General features: G+C 37.7%; 1 protein-coding gene across 1 annotated transcript; it reads left to right on the top strand.

Moving 5' to 3' along the window:
* The first annotated feature begins 1324 nt into the window (after positions 1 to 1324).
* Positions 1325 to 2033, top strand: LOC149676405 (uncharacterized). Its single transcript, XM_089838687.1, has 2 exons — positions 1325 to 1871; positions 1946 to 2033. The coding sequence occupies exons 1-2, from the start codon at positions 1465 to 1467 to the stop codon at positions 2016 to 2018; spliced, it is 480 nt and encodes a 159-aa protein (XP_089694813.1). The 5' UTR covers positions 1325 to 1464; the 3' UTR covers positions 2019 to 2033.
* The last annotated feature ends 15484 nt before the right edge of the window (positions 2034 to 17517 follow it).

The raw sequence follows: 17517 nt of genomic DNA, 5'->3' as shown, positions 1-17517 counted from the left end.
ATTCTAAGGTACTTCTAGAGGAGATAGAAACTTAAAATTCAGGATTTAGTTTTCATTTATTTTATAAAGCACAGAAAAATTAAAACATCCCGAAATTTTTATAAAATTGTTCTTTAGTTCTTTATTTATAGGATATCGCGTACAATCTTTATTACATATTCTCTGCGGGTCGAAAGGGGTAATTCAGCGTAAATATGGACAAACGTTAGCGATTATATTGGCAAACGAAGTACCACGAGAGGGTCTTGTTTTAATATAACTACCGAAGTATAACGAGAGGGTCTACAAAAAGAAGTGAGATCCTATGAAAAACATTAACATGTACAAAAATGGGCCAAGCCTCGCCTCGTGCCCTTTCCGCTGTAAAACGTTCTGAGATCCCATGTAGAGCCAAGTCTGCCTTTTGATCTCATTCAATCGCCAATTGAACAATTATGTTATAAATTAAGTCCTTTTCCTAGTTAATAACCAATATTCTTTGACTCTATCATTATTATACATCTTTGTTCGTATCAAAAATATCGTGACTTGGCAAGCGCGTGTATATAAGGTTATGCATGACTCTTCTTATAAACTTGTACATATCCCCTCGACCATAAACGATTTAGTGAATATCCCTTCGATTATTTTAAAATCGGCAACGATTTAGTGAATTTCCCCTCGACTTCCTTTTAATATTACTTACCTGCGATTGCCAAGTCACGATATTTTTGATACGAACAAAGATTTATAATAATGATAGAGTCAAAGAATATTGGTTATTAATTAGGAAAAGGACTTAATTTATAACATAATTGTTCAATTGGCGATTGAATGAGATCAAAAGGCAGACTTGGCTCTACATGGGATCTCAGAACGTTTTACAGCGGAAAGGGCACGAGGCGAGGCTTGGCCCATTTTTGTACATGTTAATGTTTTTCATAGGATGCATTTTACTTTCTATTAAAAATATACAGTTAGGTTTGAGTATTCGGCTCTATAAGGAGAATAAAATATACTGAAAATCGATGATCGCTGATAAAATAAAACTAGTATTGAGACCTAACAAAATGTGTTAGTTAATTGACTATAACCCAAGGGATTGAGCATAGCACGAAGGGTCGGTCATTCGAAGAAATCATCATTCTCGAAATCGACATACATACACAAATATACACACAGACACGCCCAGTGTAATACCTCTCCATGACGTCATCGTCACTCGGAATGGTAAAGAGTGAGATAAAAAAATCTGTTTTATCAGGGTTTTTTTAAAGGCATAATGAAATGGTCAGACAGTTTTTTCATCGATTTATAATCACATAAAAATCAATAACGAAATTTAGTGAAACCTTTATAGATAAAAGCGATAAAAAAGGTCCCCCCCTTTACCGAGTTGAAATGATAGGCGTTTCGTATGTTATCAAATTATTTTAGCTGCTAGGCCATTTAGAGAAGGTTGTTTAAGTTTTAACAGGAGCTAATATGGTTTTCGAAGCCGGACATAAGAAAATAGGAAATAAGATGATAGCAAGGTGCTTGTACCAACGGTACCTAAATTTACAAGTGCCCCTCGATCAGATTCACAAAATTGTTCATTTTCGAGAAATAGCGAAGGAATTGGGCGTTAGTTCAAGAAGTCAAGAAAATGCAGCAAAAATGTTTAGGGGAAGATTCATAAACGATTATAAGAGTAGTGACCCAACGGAAGAAGAAGGACTGAAAACGATTTTTATGAAATTAGTTAATTCAACAACTACCGAAGCTGACCCTTCTGAATCAACATCAAATGAAATTCAAACAAGATGGGGAGATTTATTGAAAGAAAATTATACGCCCAAGTCAGGCATGGCATCAAATACCGCATCTAGATTGTCAAATTTCAGTCCTAAGTTTGTATAAATTATTTAATTGTATTGTAAATCTGTTAAATCTATAAGTTAATTTTATTTTATTTTTCTTTTAGTTGTCAGTCAACTCCCGTTAAAGAACAAGATGAAAGGAACAATTGGGTAAGTTGGTTTTTTTTAGCAGCTTAACAATAAAATTAGTAAAATTACACTGTATTTCCACCAATTAGGATGAAGAAGATTTAATGGCGGATAATTTAACCCTAACTGGTCCTGAAATCACAGTTTCAAATATGACAGGCTCTCATGTCCCATTGCCCAATCAGATCTGAATCTCTTATGTCTTTTCTTAAACATGAAGAGGAGGCAAAAGCAACGCCATGATTTTAGTTATTTTTATTTATCACTTTTATTAATTCATTTGTTTGTTTATATTTTTAATTGTCTGTAATTTTTGTACAAAATTTAGTTCTTTTCTTTTGATAATTTCACATGTCTTTAGAATAAATTCAATTGTTCAAAGTAAAATATTGATTTTTATTAAGAGAGGGTGGTCCTAAATAGTGTTCCTGGGTTTTTTTAAGTCCAAAACTTGGGCCTAAATAGAAACAGCCTTTTATTAATGAAGTCTTAAGGCACCATCTCGATTAAATCCGCTACATTTTTCAATATAATAAATAACTAAATCTAACAGAAGAGGATGTTTGCGCCATTCTTCAAAGGGTTCTAATTCTACATAACTTTCCATGTTGGTGAAATGTTATTTTTTTTTTTTTTTTGGAGGTTTCAATGCAAGCGGGTCAGAGGACCTCGGCAAGGATGTGATTAGTCAGGTTTCATTATGTGTGTAAGCAGGGGAAGGAAATGAGGTTTACTTGGGAGGTGACGGATGGGGTGTGGGGGTCAAGTCACCTCCGGCGGACACGGGGCAGTCGGCACCTATAGGGTAGGATCGCCGACATGTGTCTTATTCCCTCAAACTTTGCCTCCCAGAAGCTTAGCTTACAGGAGTACGCCACACTCCCGGCTGTTGGTGAAAATTACAGCAACCAATTTTTCAGAGTAGAAAATGACGGGTAAACTGTTCCATAGCGCTTTAGGTTGAAACATTTTATCCTTATTTTCTATTATTCTTTTACATAAAACTGTTTTACCTGATCCCGAAGGATCAAAAATAATTAAGTTTCCAGGTGTAGTGAATGGTATCATGTCTAATACTTGAATGAAACAAATTTGTAATTATCATTCATACTTAAGCGCGATTAATTAAAACGCGCGCGCGTGGTTCGCGACCCCCACCCCCCCCTAAACGCGGTTGGACGCCCCCAAACGGCTCGCGGAGGAAAAAGCGCGGTTCACGCGGGTAGGCCAGCACCACAAACGCGTTGACATCGTCCTGCCTTTCACTATAGTATCTTCTATAAGCCTTTAACATAATCTGTCACTATTCGAGATGGTAAATACGGTTAAAGTTCTGACAACCAAAGAAGCTTGGATGAGCAAATAAAGAAATGCTGGGGAATTTTTCAAAATCTCCTTAAAAGTAGAGATAGTGTGGTCCAATGACATGGCTTCGGACCAATTTGCCCGCAAAAATTTTTACCCTTGTACAGTCGCCGCAATTAAAAACTTTCTCTCTCGCGACGTCTTGTTTCAATCATAAGCCGCAAATTATTGATCTGATACAATGGGTATAAAAAACGTATCTTATATTGTTGTTTCAATAAATTTTTTACTAAGCGTTTTTTTTTTACACTCTCCACTTTCCATTTCCAACTGCTAAATAGGGGGTTTTGAATGATTGGGATGATTTTAAAGAGAAGGTGAACAGTTGAGAATAGCTCGTCCGAATTACCGCATGACATTCCAGTAAAGGGAGAGTGATGTTAATTGCATTTTTCTGAATACACGTCCCCCACGGAATCAATGCCTTGAGCCATATTCTTATGGATAGAGATACCCTTTAATGTTGCACAAAGATATAATCAACAATTGTGGAATGAAACTTCAAATCTTCCTCCGGTGAAGATATGGACACGGGTGCGACATTCTGTTCCACTATGGTTCGCAAATGCCAGGAGGTGGAGAAAGATTTCTATCTAGATTAGTGGGCGATTCTTGATGTCAGATTCAACATAAGTCTACACGAACGTTTGGTTGAAAACGGTGCATTTCGGAGAGAACCATCTAGAAATTCAATGGCCAACCAATTCCCTCAATATGTCACCCATTGAAAACCGCTTGGTATAGGAAATAAAGGTTCACTGTAAAGGATAATACCCACATTCAAAGTATAGCATGGGTCACAAAGTGGTGCCTACATTTGAGAAAGTGGTTGTGTTCATTGTCTTCAACTAATTGGGATTCGCCATAATCAAGATGACGAACCTTTCTCAAGAAACCCTTTATTGACAATGCGAAATTAGTATTATACTAAAGTTCTACTAGTCTTAGCAGTGTATCTGATGGCAAATTATGGTCTTTTTGACAATCAATGGAATCTGCTGAGCTGCACGAAGTATTAAATCCTTGAAGGTTAAGTAAGGACGCAATTAATGCAGAGTGTGTATATATTTTATTGAGAACAACCCAACCAACATAACAAGTTAAATAAAGAATAAAGACACTTTGCTAATTACTATCCAACATTTATTCTTAATTATGAACATGATTAAGATAAATGCATTTATACGTTTTCATTTTTAATTTCCTAATGCGATTAATATTTGATCATTTTCCCGTTGGCGTTTACAACCTGTTGCATTCTCTGCGGCATTGATGAAAACAGTTTGCTTATATAATCGGGTCGCTCACCAACCTCTTCCCATGCGGCCTGGATGATGGTGAATAGTTCGTCCTTATCATTGGGAATTATATTGTTCTGGGATACAATCCTTTTCATAATCGGATTATTCTCATTCAAATACGCCATGGTTGCACGTGACTTGTGTATACTCGAATTATCTTGTTGAAATATAAATTTACCGTCCGGAAAATGATTGTCTACGACATGAGGGAAAAACGTATGTTCCAATACATCAATATATTTATCGGAATTAAGGTGCCCTTCTATTCGCGCTAAGGTGCCAATTCCATGTTTTGAAATATAACCCCACACTGGCACAGAAAACCGTCCGCTATTCTGGATTGAATGAATTTTAGCCGCATCATATCGGGTCCCTTTCTCTCTCCACACTCTTACGTGATGGTCCGTAGATGTACAAAATGTTGATTCGTCGCTGATGACAACTTCATTCCATTCGTTCCTCCAGTGAAGGTGAGCGCGCGCAAATGCTAGGCGTTCTTGTTCGTGCTCTGGTTTGAGATATGGCTTCTCCGCGGCGATACGACTGTGTAGCCCAACGTCACGTAATCGGTTTCTAATCGTTGTTTCCGACGCTTCCAATTCCATGATGGATTTTACAGATCGAACAGTGGTGGTAGGATTATTCACAACAAGAGCAGCAATAACGTCGTCTTCTTCTGCAGTGGTAACGCGTGAAGTTCCAGGTCTTTGTTTGTCTGTCAATCGCCCATTTTGACCATAAGCGGCTAGCCATGACCTCACGGTTGGCTTTGAACACCCCGACCAGCCTCATGTAACGCAACGAGCCTATTGCGTTCTTCCTGTAATAATCTTGGCATACTGACTGGTGAGAGAGTGAGACAAACTGATAGTCTTTATATAACAATTTAAGGTAAAATATATATATATATATACCCTCAATTGGTATAAATGTTTCTGTGTAACACTTGTGGTAAGCGATATAAGAGTGAAAACAAGCTGTCAAAACACGTATGAAAGCAGCATGACGATTTTAAATGCCGCATTTGTGATCGGAAATTTGAGATAAAATATACGTTGGAAAGACACATCTGCGAACAGCATGGCGATACTAAATATTCGTGTGTTAGGTGCGGGAGAAGTTTCGCGCGAGAAACTCATCTTAACCGTCATTCCCAGATACACAGTCGAAATCCGTTACCATCACCTCAAAGGTCTTCCGTCTCTACCCAACTTGACGATTCCTCGTCAGAGGATTATCCGATGGCAACATTTCCAGAAGAGGCCGCCTCTGATAATTCCTTCTCTAAAACCGCGTTTTCAAAGCAGCGGGTAGCGGGTAAAATACCAGCGATAGCGCAAAAAAGTTCATAAATCGCGCTCTCGCTTTTGCACTACTGTTTTCATGGAAGCCATTTTAGCCGCGTTTTCAAAGCAGCGGGTAGCGGGTAAAATACCAGCGATAGCGCAAAAAAGTTCATAAATCGCGCTCTCGCTTTTGCACTACTGTTTTCATGGAAGCCATTTTAGCCGCGTTTTCAAAACAGCGGGTAGCGGGTAAAATACCAGCGATAGCGAAAAAAGTTCATAAATCGCGCTCTCGCTTTTGCACTACTGTTTTCATGGAAGCCATTTTAGCCGCGTTTTCAAAACAGCGGGTAGCGGGTAAAATACCAGCGATAGCGCAAAAAAGTTCATAAATCGCGCTCTCGCTTTTGCCACTACTGTTTTCACGGAAGCGATTTTAGGCAGCGATAGCTCAAAATCAGTAAAGATCAAGCGCAAAATCAAATATCGCACCCGTCTGTTTTTTTTCGCTTCTTTTTAAAAAATCGCTTGACGTCGTTCATTTTTCAACGAATGAGAAGGAGCCTTCGGTTAATTTTCATTTTTAGACTCTGATATCTGTGAAAGTCGTAAGGCGTATACGCCAAGGCTTAACAACCATGCCTCAAAAATCAAAATTGCTAAATTCCTAGAGACAATGAAAAGCCGAGCGTTTCTGAGTGTATTGTCTTTTAGCGATTCCATAATATTTCAACAAAAATATATATATATATTTGTATTAAAAGCATTTTTTTAACTTTAATAACAGGCGCCTTCGCTTGCCTATTACCACAATCTTGATACAAATCGGTCAAACCGCACTGGGCCTATAGAGCAATCGCTTCTTTGAAAACCTTTCAGCGAAAAACAACGCGCGATATTTTAGGCGATAGCGACAAACCAATAAATCGCTCCAGCTTCGAAAAATGGCTCGCGCGCATTTTTTTTTGGCTGAAACCCGCTGCTTTGAAAACGAGGCTTAACAATGACGAAGAGATGTTAGCTCTCGGTGATGCCGTTCATAGCGCTAGATAAAGCCCGCCAGATACTTCGAACTCTTAATTACCCCACAAATACTCAGTTTAATTAAGTTTTTGAGCCATCAATTGTTTAAAAGAAAGGGGATAAAGTGGAATATATTTTTTCGAGCACGTTATTCTAAAGTCTTGGACGATGGTACAGAAGTTGAACACACCCCATACATCCGAAGCACAACTTAAAATTAAAGAACACGTTTTGTTAGGTTTCAATACTACATTTATTTTATCAGCTATCAACTATTTTAGTACATTTTATTTTCCTTGTAGAGCCGAATGCTCAAACCTAACTGTATGTTTTTTAATAGAAAGAAAAATGCACATGCGTAATGTTTTTAAAACGATGCAGATATTTCATAATGAAATATTTTTACTATATTCATTTTGGTGAAAAAAAGTAAGATAAGAATTATTTTCAAGTATTAAATATTTTATAATCATGGCATCGCATTGTTCTAGGATTCTTTTAAGAACCGTTTCCAAAGACAGCCATTTTGTTTGACATGGTCGAAGTATTTTCTGGGGCTCTATTTTTACGAATTCGTGGAATTCTTTGAATTTGGAAGATCTTTTTGCGCTTGGATTAAAATACGAATAAATGTCTTTAGGGAGATCTTCGGTTGTGCGCGGCAATGTCTCGCAGCGTGACGAAGCACACAGATTGAATGAATGGCAGACGCAACCCATGGCGTATAAATTAGGACAACGAACGCTCTTTTAAAAGAGCTTGAACGCCACTTATGCTCCGCATCATTACAGATGCATTATCTGCAGCAAATCCAATTTAGGTTTTCTAGTGGAAGCCATAACGCTCTAAAAGTTCCAGTAATTTTTTAAATAACGTTTGTGCGTCTGCTTTAGGAACTTCCACTAGTCCCATGAACTAATCACGGACGCGACTAATTTCTCCGTCAAAATATCTTGTAACAAAAATGTTTGAAAACATTTGGAACGGTCAAACTTAAATGGGTCATTAAAATATTCTTGGATAATTGGTAATTATTAAATTATATTGCTTATCTCTCATATGACTAACAACTGACCCTCCACAAAATTACTAGTAATAAAAGGATTTTATTGACCCAATTATTTTAACCAATTTAATTTTATATGGGGAAGTGTGACGTTTTTTTTTTTCATTTTCGAGTTGGGATAGTTTAAAGTCACAAAGCCCAATTTTTAATAATTGTTTTTTGATTTATTTATTCTTTTTTATTTTTCTAGAAGATAGTTGCTATCCATTAACTCCATGGATATAAGTTCAGCTAGCTAATTGGACCAAGTCATCTTGCGACTTATTGCCACTTATCTAACGCCTTTACAATGCATAGAGGGGTGGTGGCTAGCCCCTATGCCACAGCGCCCTATACTAACTATACCGTTAACCTCTGCAAGTTTTGATGGAAAGGAGAAACCGGGTTAGACCGCGGAGGAAAACTCCTTTAACAAGCGGGGAGAGAACTTGCAAACTCTACGCAGAAGGATTTGTTCCCAGATTTTCACCCGGTGCCACAGTCCGGGATCGAACCCGGGATCCTCTTGCTGCGAGGCGAAAGCACTAACGGCTACGCCACCCCACAATATTGGTCCCCATAATAGGGCCCGAAGAGGGTACCCCAGAATTTCGGTTTATGTCAGCTTTTTTAAGGCTACATATACAATTGAAAGGTGTAATGGATGTCTAAAGCAACGCTTTCGGTGTTTGCTAAAGGCTAGGGCTCTCCATTACAATCCGAAATTCGCGGCACATATCATTATGGCATGTGTTGTTTTACATAACATGTGTAAGGCGAATGGCGTTTGGGAAGACATTGACGTAGAAGACGAAGATACCCCATATGTGTTAGCGTGTTACTATAGAAGATGGGAATTAAGAAAAATAACAAAACAGAAAGTCAACGCTCGTCGTTTGCTCGGTAAACTTCATTCTTTCAATTAACACCTGTTAATTTTGTTATAAACATGAAAAAATTATGCAATAAAGACAGCTAAATTTGGACAACTTTGAATACACCTATCAAAACATAACATCATTTGTATAGTTTGTATTTAATTTAATCCTAATCACATTATACAGGCCGTCGATATTTTGTATTTAAATATGGATCTTTGCCAAATAAAATCGTAAGCGCAAAATGACTAGCAACGGTAGTACGGAGAAGAAAGCCATTTTAATTTACTCGTGGCTCCGGGCCAAGCGTCCGAGTTAAATTTAAGCAAATGGTTAACACCATACAAGTCATGCACAACATGTACTTTAATGAAATGGTATCCAGGGGTGTCGTGGAGGTACATCTCCCATACTTCCCTACCATACCATACAACCTAAAGGGCAGGTATCAAATTCCAGATATTCCCAGTCCTCAACGGCAGGTATCAAATCCCAGATATTTCCAGTCCTCAACGGCAGGTATCAAATCCCAGATATTCCCAGTCCTCAACGGCAGGTATCAAATCCCAGATATTCCCAGTCCACAACGGCAGGTATCAAATCCCAGATACTCCAGTCCTCAACGACAAGTTTCAAATCCCAGATATTCTCGGCTCCCAACGGCAGGTTTCAAATCCTAGATATTTACTTTTTTTCAAAACCGATTTTGAATCCAAGATATTTCTATTATTTCGAATTCAAGATATATCTAAACTAGATTAATTTCCTATTTGCAATACCAAAAACTATTCAAATCCTTATATCTCAAACTTGTCTTCTCACAAAAAACATCGCCATGAAACAAAGATTTCAAACCGCTATTTATATTTTTCAAACAAAATGGAAGGGAGAAGTTACATCTGGCGTGGCTTACAAAGCCAAGCCTACCATACCACGATATTGAAATATTTAAAATATATTGAGCATTAATAGTACAAGTTCTTACGAAAATACTTTCCTTGTTTCACTGCCTCCTATTCGTTCTACAGTAGTTGGTATGTTTATACGTAATTTTGAATTATTTAAACTTCCATCGAATTCTGCGAGTAACAAATGTTTCTGTGTTCTAACTAAGAAAGCCGTATTTACGTTCCGAGAGCGCATGAAGGCTCCTCGGAGAAGTCCGCACTTCTCTCGGCACTTCATACTTTTACTGTAATTGAATTAAATCCACTTTAAGTCACTTTCATTACAATATCACCTAATTTCAAGCCACGTTAAGCGGCCCAGTGACTATCGAGTACCACGCTGCCCCGCGATCCTCGAAGAAATGAAAATGAAGAACTTATTGCTGAGTAACGTAGAGACTAGAGAGTAAGAGGTGAGAATCGAGGAAAGGCGATTTTGTCAGCGTGCTTGCCAAAGCAGGGGTATTATAGAAGGGATAAGACACATTATCTAGAAATCATTACACTTCTCGTCTCTCGTGCCTAGAGATGTGAAATTACCGTAATTTTTAAAAACGGTAATTTACCGGGTAAATTACCGGTAAAATACCGATTGAAATTTTGGGAAAACAAAAATTACCGTTCAATCGGTAATTTTTGGTAATTTATATTTTACCGTGCTTACAATGCATTACTTAATACAAAGTTTAATTGTGAGCACTATCCGACTCCTTTACACGTATTTGCGGCCTTTGCTACCAAGACGGCAGCCGTGGCCTTTCTAATCTGATTTCAAATTAAAGATTTATTAAAAGACTAATTTCTGGCGCAGCTTTGTAAGTACTGACTGGCGAATATATCGCCTGGTGAGTCATTTTGGAAGTAAACATAGAAATGATTGATCATTTAAGTGTAAAATGAACATTTAATGCGTACTAAAAATGTTTGGTAATTTACCACGGTAATTTACCGCCGTAATTTACCAGTAAATTACCATTGTAAAATTACGGTGAGATATAAAACGGTAATTTACGCGGTATTTGGTAAATTACCGGTAATTTACGGACGGTAAATTACCGACTCACATCTCTACTCGTGCCTTTTGGATTATGGTTTTAATTGCTACTGACATATTTTAGCGGTTTTCGATGCAGGTTTCAAAACATGATAGTTTCTTTACAATTCTCAGTTCTTTGATTCTTTTACAATAAATTAATATGAAACCGCCAGGGAAGATAACGTATCCGACTACACACGAATAGCCCGTGTGTAGGGCCCTAATTAAGCGCAGGTCACTGGACATTGTCCAATAAAACTTTAAAATGTCCCATAATTTATTTTTAAAATTTAAGGGGGTCACTGTACAGTTTGACCAATAAGTTTTCCAAAGTTTTGATAGCTTGGCCATGGAGAAGCGACACTATTTTTGCACACTTCAGTGGACAAAATCCAATAATTTTTCCATTCAAACAGGGGGTTACTGGACACTTGTCCTATAAGAAATTTTTCTTATTTCCGGCCCTGCCCGTGAGTCAGTTATTACCATAGATATAGCCAACCGTCACACCAAACTCGGTCCCCCTCCGCCACGATAAGTCCTTTGAGTTAAAAAGGTTAAGAGAACATTTCTTTCATTTACGTGCTGTAACTGGGTATGGTTATGATAAGGCGTGGTTAAAAGTAATGCCAGATAATCAACATCTTACAAATTTGTTGCGCTTTTTTAATGACCATATTGCATCTAAGGAAGCCATAGCTGCTGCCGAAGAGAGATTTCTTTTCGCTTTTTTTAGGGTGATAATTGACACTTATAATGGAACCGTTGCCACACGTACTGCAAGTCCTCATTTGATCTCGCTTAGCTTCATCCAACAACCGACGGCGCAAAACTACATTTTTTCCGAGCGTATCTTCAAGTCCAACAATAGCTAGGAAACGATTTAATCCCGAACAGTGGGGATTGGTTCATGATCGCGAAAGTCGAGGACCCATTCACACCATTCTCCTTCCAGCATCAGATGAACTTATAACACATCTTGTATAAAGAACTGTGAATGTAGACGATCTGGATTAGTTTGCTGGGCAATGTGTGGTCATCGTCAAGGTATTAGCCGTAATAAAAAATCTTCAGAATGACGAGAAATATGAACGAAATGTTAAAAATGTGTCTTAAATCTAATCCTTAACGACACCAGAATGTACATACCCCATATAAAACGGTTTTTCCTAACCAAAATCAGAGTAATATGGCTTTCTTTTTTTTCCAGATTTTAGGATAGTAATATTTCAGCGACCATTTTTGAAGATGGGTCGATAACTTAGACTCGAAAATTGTTATTTTTATGGCGTTTAATACGTTCATGAAAATCATCTACTCAATAAAAAAACATTGAAAAAATTTATATATCGGTAATATATTTGGCATTTCAAGCAGTCATTTTCCAAGATGGCGCCCAAACTAACAGTAGCACGTCTTCAATATTCAAGTATGATGTTTAGACGGTCTTCAACATAATTATTACCAATTTTCATAATTTTTGAACCACATACTGTATCTAAATGACATTGATGGCGGCCATTTTCCAACATGGCGGCCAAACTATCTGACTAATGGCTTCAATATTTTACTATGAGGTTCATACAGCTCTGATTATAATACCTATCAATTTTCATAACTTTTCAACAACATGGTGAAATATACTGTACCTAGCATTCACGGCGGCCATTTTCCAATATGGCGACCAAACTTTTGAACACAGAGCTGTAAAATTTTGCCATGATGTTTATGTGGTTCCAATAATTATGTGTACCGATTTTCATAATTTTTGAAGAAGAACGTGGAATACATTGTAGCTGGCATTCCCGGCGGCCATTTTCCAAGATGGCGGCGAAAGCTCGCGCTCTACAGTAAGAGACTTTTAGTATATTTTTTTTTGGGTCAAAAACAACACATGTACCAATTTTCATCTTTATGTTCAAATGTTCTAGGTCAAGCCCTTTTTTGGCCTATCTGTCCTGGCCTATAGTGCGTGTTTTCAAAAATGAATGGATTATTTCTCTTGGAAAAAGAGGATAACTAACTCGTTTTTTTTCAACAATGCTTGAAACAATGCCTTGTTTGTTGGAAATACAATATTTAAAATTCGTCAAAATGAAAATTTAAGAATATTTTTTCAAAATCTTTACTTATATAAGAAATGAACGTGTAGGCTCAGCTAAAACCCGAAACTCAACTGCGCCACCGAGGGTGGTAAGCTATAGTTATGTTCAAACACCTCTTTTTCCTTTAGGTTTAAATCTTCAAACTTAGTGCCATATTTTTTGAGAGCCACCCAGCAATAAACTCTACTCCTGCTTCTTCAAATTCTGTGAACTTATTTTCGTCCATTTTATGAAGCTTTTTGGGAGGTGACCGAATAATGTATTCATTTCGGCTCCCAGCGTTGACAGAACTATTTGACATCAATGGTTTTTCATTTAACTGTACACGTGTATGTTTCCGATTAACGTGTTCAGCTTCATCAAATTCATTTATATTATTAGCCGATATTTCATTTTCTATATCGGATATATCTACACTATCGAAGGATTTTTCAAATAAATTAGCGACAAAGTATTCTTCACAACCTTGAGAGACTCTATTAGAATTAATTTGAATCAATCCAGGGTTTCTTCCTAAAATAATCATTCTATTTCTGTACAGGGCGTTCAAGGGTGTTGGGTGGTCATCAAGTCCCCCGCGAGTTCTTGGTTGTGAAAAACAATTTTCGAGACAATCTTGATTTAACCTATGCGTTAACAAGTAATTTATATTCTACTTGTTTCTAAGCTCAAAATAGAGATCTGAGAGGGATTAAATTGATATTATGATACCCTTTTGGAACATTTGCAAACAGGTCACTGATTTACCTATGCACCTAATTGAATAAATTGTCTTTTTCATTTGTTCGAGAGCTTCAATTTGTTCATCTAAATGTACGGCGAAACCGCATTTGGTGGGTTTAAAATTAGTTTTTGAATAACTATTAAACTCGTCAAACCTATCAACAGTTTCAAAAAATTCTGCGGTGGCTATGAAAGAATTGTCTTTCTTGCTATGATCTAATCTTAGAACAGCCGTTGAAAGAGTATGAGATAATAACTCGGCTGCCAACCGAACATTCTGCTTTTGCGTTTAAATGCATTCAAATAAAAAGACTAAGTGTTTGAAACCTAGGTGTGAATTTATTGGAAAATTGAAGACTAAAACAAACACTCACTCAGTTGAGCAGATGGCAACTAAAATAAACGCGATAATTAAACGTCATTTACCGTTCTATGCAGGCATTGCTTCACCCAACAAGAACTTGTGAAGGAGGCAGCAAGCACTGATGATGTCATTGACTTTCTCAGGCTTGTAGCACAACACACCTCCAGACGAATCCAAACATCGAAACCGCATTTTCAAAATGCCATTCACCCTTTCTATAACATTGCGACCTAGGTGACTAAAATGTTTACATCAATGTGTGAGCTCTATATAGCTCCTGCTTTAAACAAAAAGACTTAACAACAAATTGGTGCAATATTGAAGCCCTATATTATAGCCCTATATTATAGATGTAACAATATGTAGATTAATAAACATAAGTTACCTGACATGTGACGTTGGTTGTACCGTTGCTCATTCGGCGTTCTAGCTTGAAGAAGGGGAGTCATTAAATATGGCTGAAGAGGATAGCCACTGTCTCCAAGAAGATATCATTCAGGCATTTCATGATCCTTAAATCTCTCCAGCACGCCACAGAATATCCAAATGAAAGCATCATGAGTGCTACCACCCCATTGAGCCACAACATCCGTTATACGGGTTTCGTTGTCACATATCTATAGCATGATAAAGGACTGTTAGTTGTCAGTTTGTCTATTGTTAGCTAGAATATCATTTACCAATTGCACATTAATGGAATAATTTCCATGCCTATCAAGATAGTCATTGGGTTCCTCAGCTGGTTTTTTAATTAGGATGTGGGTGCAGTCAATAGCTCCAACAACATCAGGAAAAACGCACCTGGCTCTGAATGACGCCTGCAACAGTCGTATTAAAATTTAGAATTCTATTTCACAATCTATCGTCTCAAAATAAATACCAACCTTGATAGCTTCCACTTCGGTATTTCCAGTGGGAAAGCGTATATAATGCCTCATCGTGTTATTGATTGCATCAGTCACTCGACCAATAGATCTACTCACTGATGGTTGGCTCATTCCATGTTCGTAATTGCTTGCAAGGCTGTGTTGGAAAGAGCCAGAACCATAGAAAAGCAAGGTTAATAAGACTTCGTCTTGAACATTAAGCATGTATAAGCCTTGAGGGCGCTCTTTCAAAAATTCAGCGTCCGGCAAAACAAATCCATCTCCTTTAATCCTTCGATAAATCACACGTTCCTCTTCATCTAAAGCAGCATCAGCCATCAATACACCACCGATCGCGGCCATTGTAGGAAAGAGAATAAATGCTGTCGTCTGCTTTCGGTGCGTTCAGCAATGAAATGTAACCGAAATCCCAAACTGGTTAACCGGGTTTTAAGGTTGAACGACAGCTCTTTCCATGTAGAATTGTTTAAAATTCCCGCCCAGCATCTGCCTGTTTTTTCGACAGAATCCAAAATAGTGGAGAAAGCGTTTCCGCCACTCAGAAGAGAGAATCCAATTTCGCTCCGGACCAATGAGCGAGGAGAATCCAAGTGGGCGCGGAAGGCTAAGCCTGCAGAATACGGCGGCTGGTTCCTCGGGGTAACCCTTTTTCATTTTTGTTATGATAAAAATAGTTCCTAAAGAGGGGGGATGTAACATGGCTGCCAGATTCCTTGGCGTTTCTACTCCTTGGATCTGGCACGGTATATATGCCTCCATGTTACATGCTCCTCCTCCCTTCCCAAATTCTGTGATTTCACTGCGATCTAAAAAGCAGTCGTCAGTCGTCTCTCAATGAGAACTGTTTGGTAGTTTGGTATTAAAGAACCGTAAAGTGTACGGGTATATTCGGGTTTATCCCTTTTTCTATAACGACAGTAAAAGTTACGAAGTTTATTCTTCTAAAATTGGATTTAAACTGTAAGTTGTCTTTAATATATTTTATCATGAGTGAATCATATACTAGCTCCCTATAAGTTACTCAGCCACACTGGCCTAATGTATCCAGCGTTATCTTCCCGCCAAAAAAGTGTACCTATAGGCGACCTACAGTGAGAGAAAATAACACTTCTCCCGGCGCTTACGTGTTTCCGGTAAAAAACCGGAAAAGGAGATCAACCAATGAAACTTTGAACTGAAAGGTAGTTAGTACAAGCATACGACGTTTTAGAAATGTTTTGATTGTTTGCGGACGGTTTAGAGTCGTATTTTATCTTTGAAATTATTTTAATGGGTTAGGGTTGGCGCAATAGGAAGTTTTATTTTTTTCGCATTAAAATGGCAGAATTTTGGATATTTTTTGACAAAGCCCAAATGATAGAAACTCATTTAAATTCAGACTTCAGAGCGTTGCCTACGGAATAAAAAATTTTATTCCGTAGGCAACATTCAGAGGCAGGAACTATTTATGGTGAGAGAACCAAACTTTATCAAAAAATAAGAGCTAATCAACAACTTAATAGTCATCTCGAAAACCTTACTAAACATTTTAATAATGCGTCTAAAGAACTAATAGAAAAACTTAAAGAAAGGCCCAACCCATTTTTAACGAAGCCTGTTGCGAAACCAAAATTATTTTTCAATAAGCAAAAGAATGAATGTGACGCAAAGAAGTCAAACCTCCAAAACCGTTATACCATTTGGAACTATCGTCACTTTCAAGTTCTCGATATATTAATTTCAAAGCCCTAAGAGAGGGCGCCGTCTACTATAACTTTCACCCGCCTTCCCTCCTCTCGACTACTATTCGGAAGAAAATGCTGGATACATTAGGCCAGTGTGACTGAGTAACTTATAGGGAGCTAGTATATGATTCACTCATGATTTTATGGACTTAGGGAAGTTATTCCCTTCGTTAAGTTATTCTATTGAGGGTTACAATATGGTATGTGATTTGTTCTGAGGTAACAGTCCCTTTAAGAATCAGCTGTAACTATCCCTTCAAATAAATAATAAAAAGTGCGGTGAAACGTCTTCGATTTTAGTCGGAATTGAGTGACACTACTTTTTTTCTTATGAGATTCAACAATGTTCCCTCAATTCTGATATGGCACCACACCCTCCTAGCTCTTACTTCGGTTTGGCAGCCATACTGGCGAGTTTCAGCTTTTCCCATGCATTCAACCAACCTGTATGACCGAGCATATCACTCAAATCTGTAGGGCTTTACATCTTTTCGGTCAGTTTCTGAAACTCCGTAATTTGTTTGACGTTATATATACCGAAATGAAGACCGCAATTGAATTAACAAAAATTGAGATTTTTCAACAAATGAAACTGCTCGAAGAGCGTTTAAGGGAAAATGTTTATATATACTTTCCAAAAACCAAAGAATGGATGTCGAAAAGTCAGCTAGCAAGAAACGCCAATCTCTTTGGTCCACAACTAATATCGGAGCACGAAAAGGCCATGAAGGACATAGAAACTTTCGAAAGATTTGAAGGGACGGAAGAAGTTAGTTCGTCTCAAAATCTATAATCGCGTTTATTCCTTTTTAAGGGAGAATGAAATGGCCAGACAACCATTATTATTTCTGATGAACAAAGCG

Source organism: Phalangium opilio, unplaced genomic scaffold, assembly GCF_054372755.1.
Source record: "Phalangium opilio isolate 3A_F unplaced genomic scaffold, DU_Popi_V2 ptg000046l_1, whole genome shotgun sequence".
NCBI classification, from domain to species: Eukaryota; Metazoa; Arthropoda; class Arachnida; order Opiliones; family Phalangiidae; genus Phalangium; species Phalangium opilio.
This window is presented reverse-complemented; position numbering and strand designations above follow the sequence as displayed.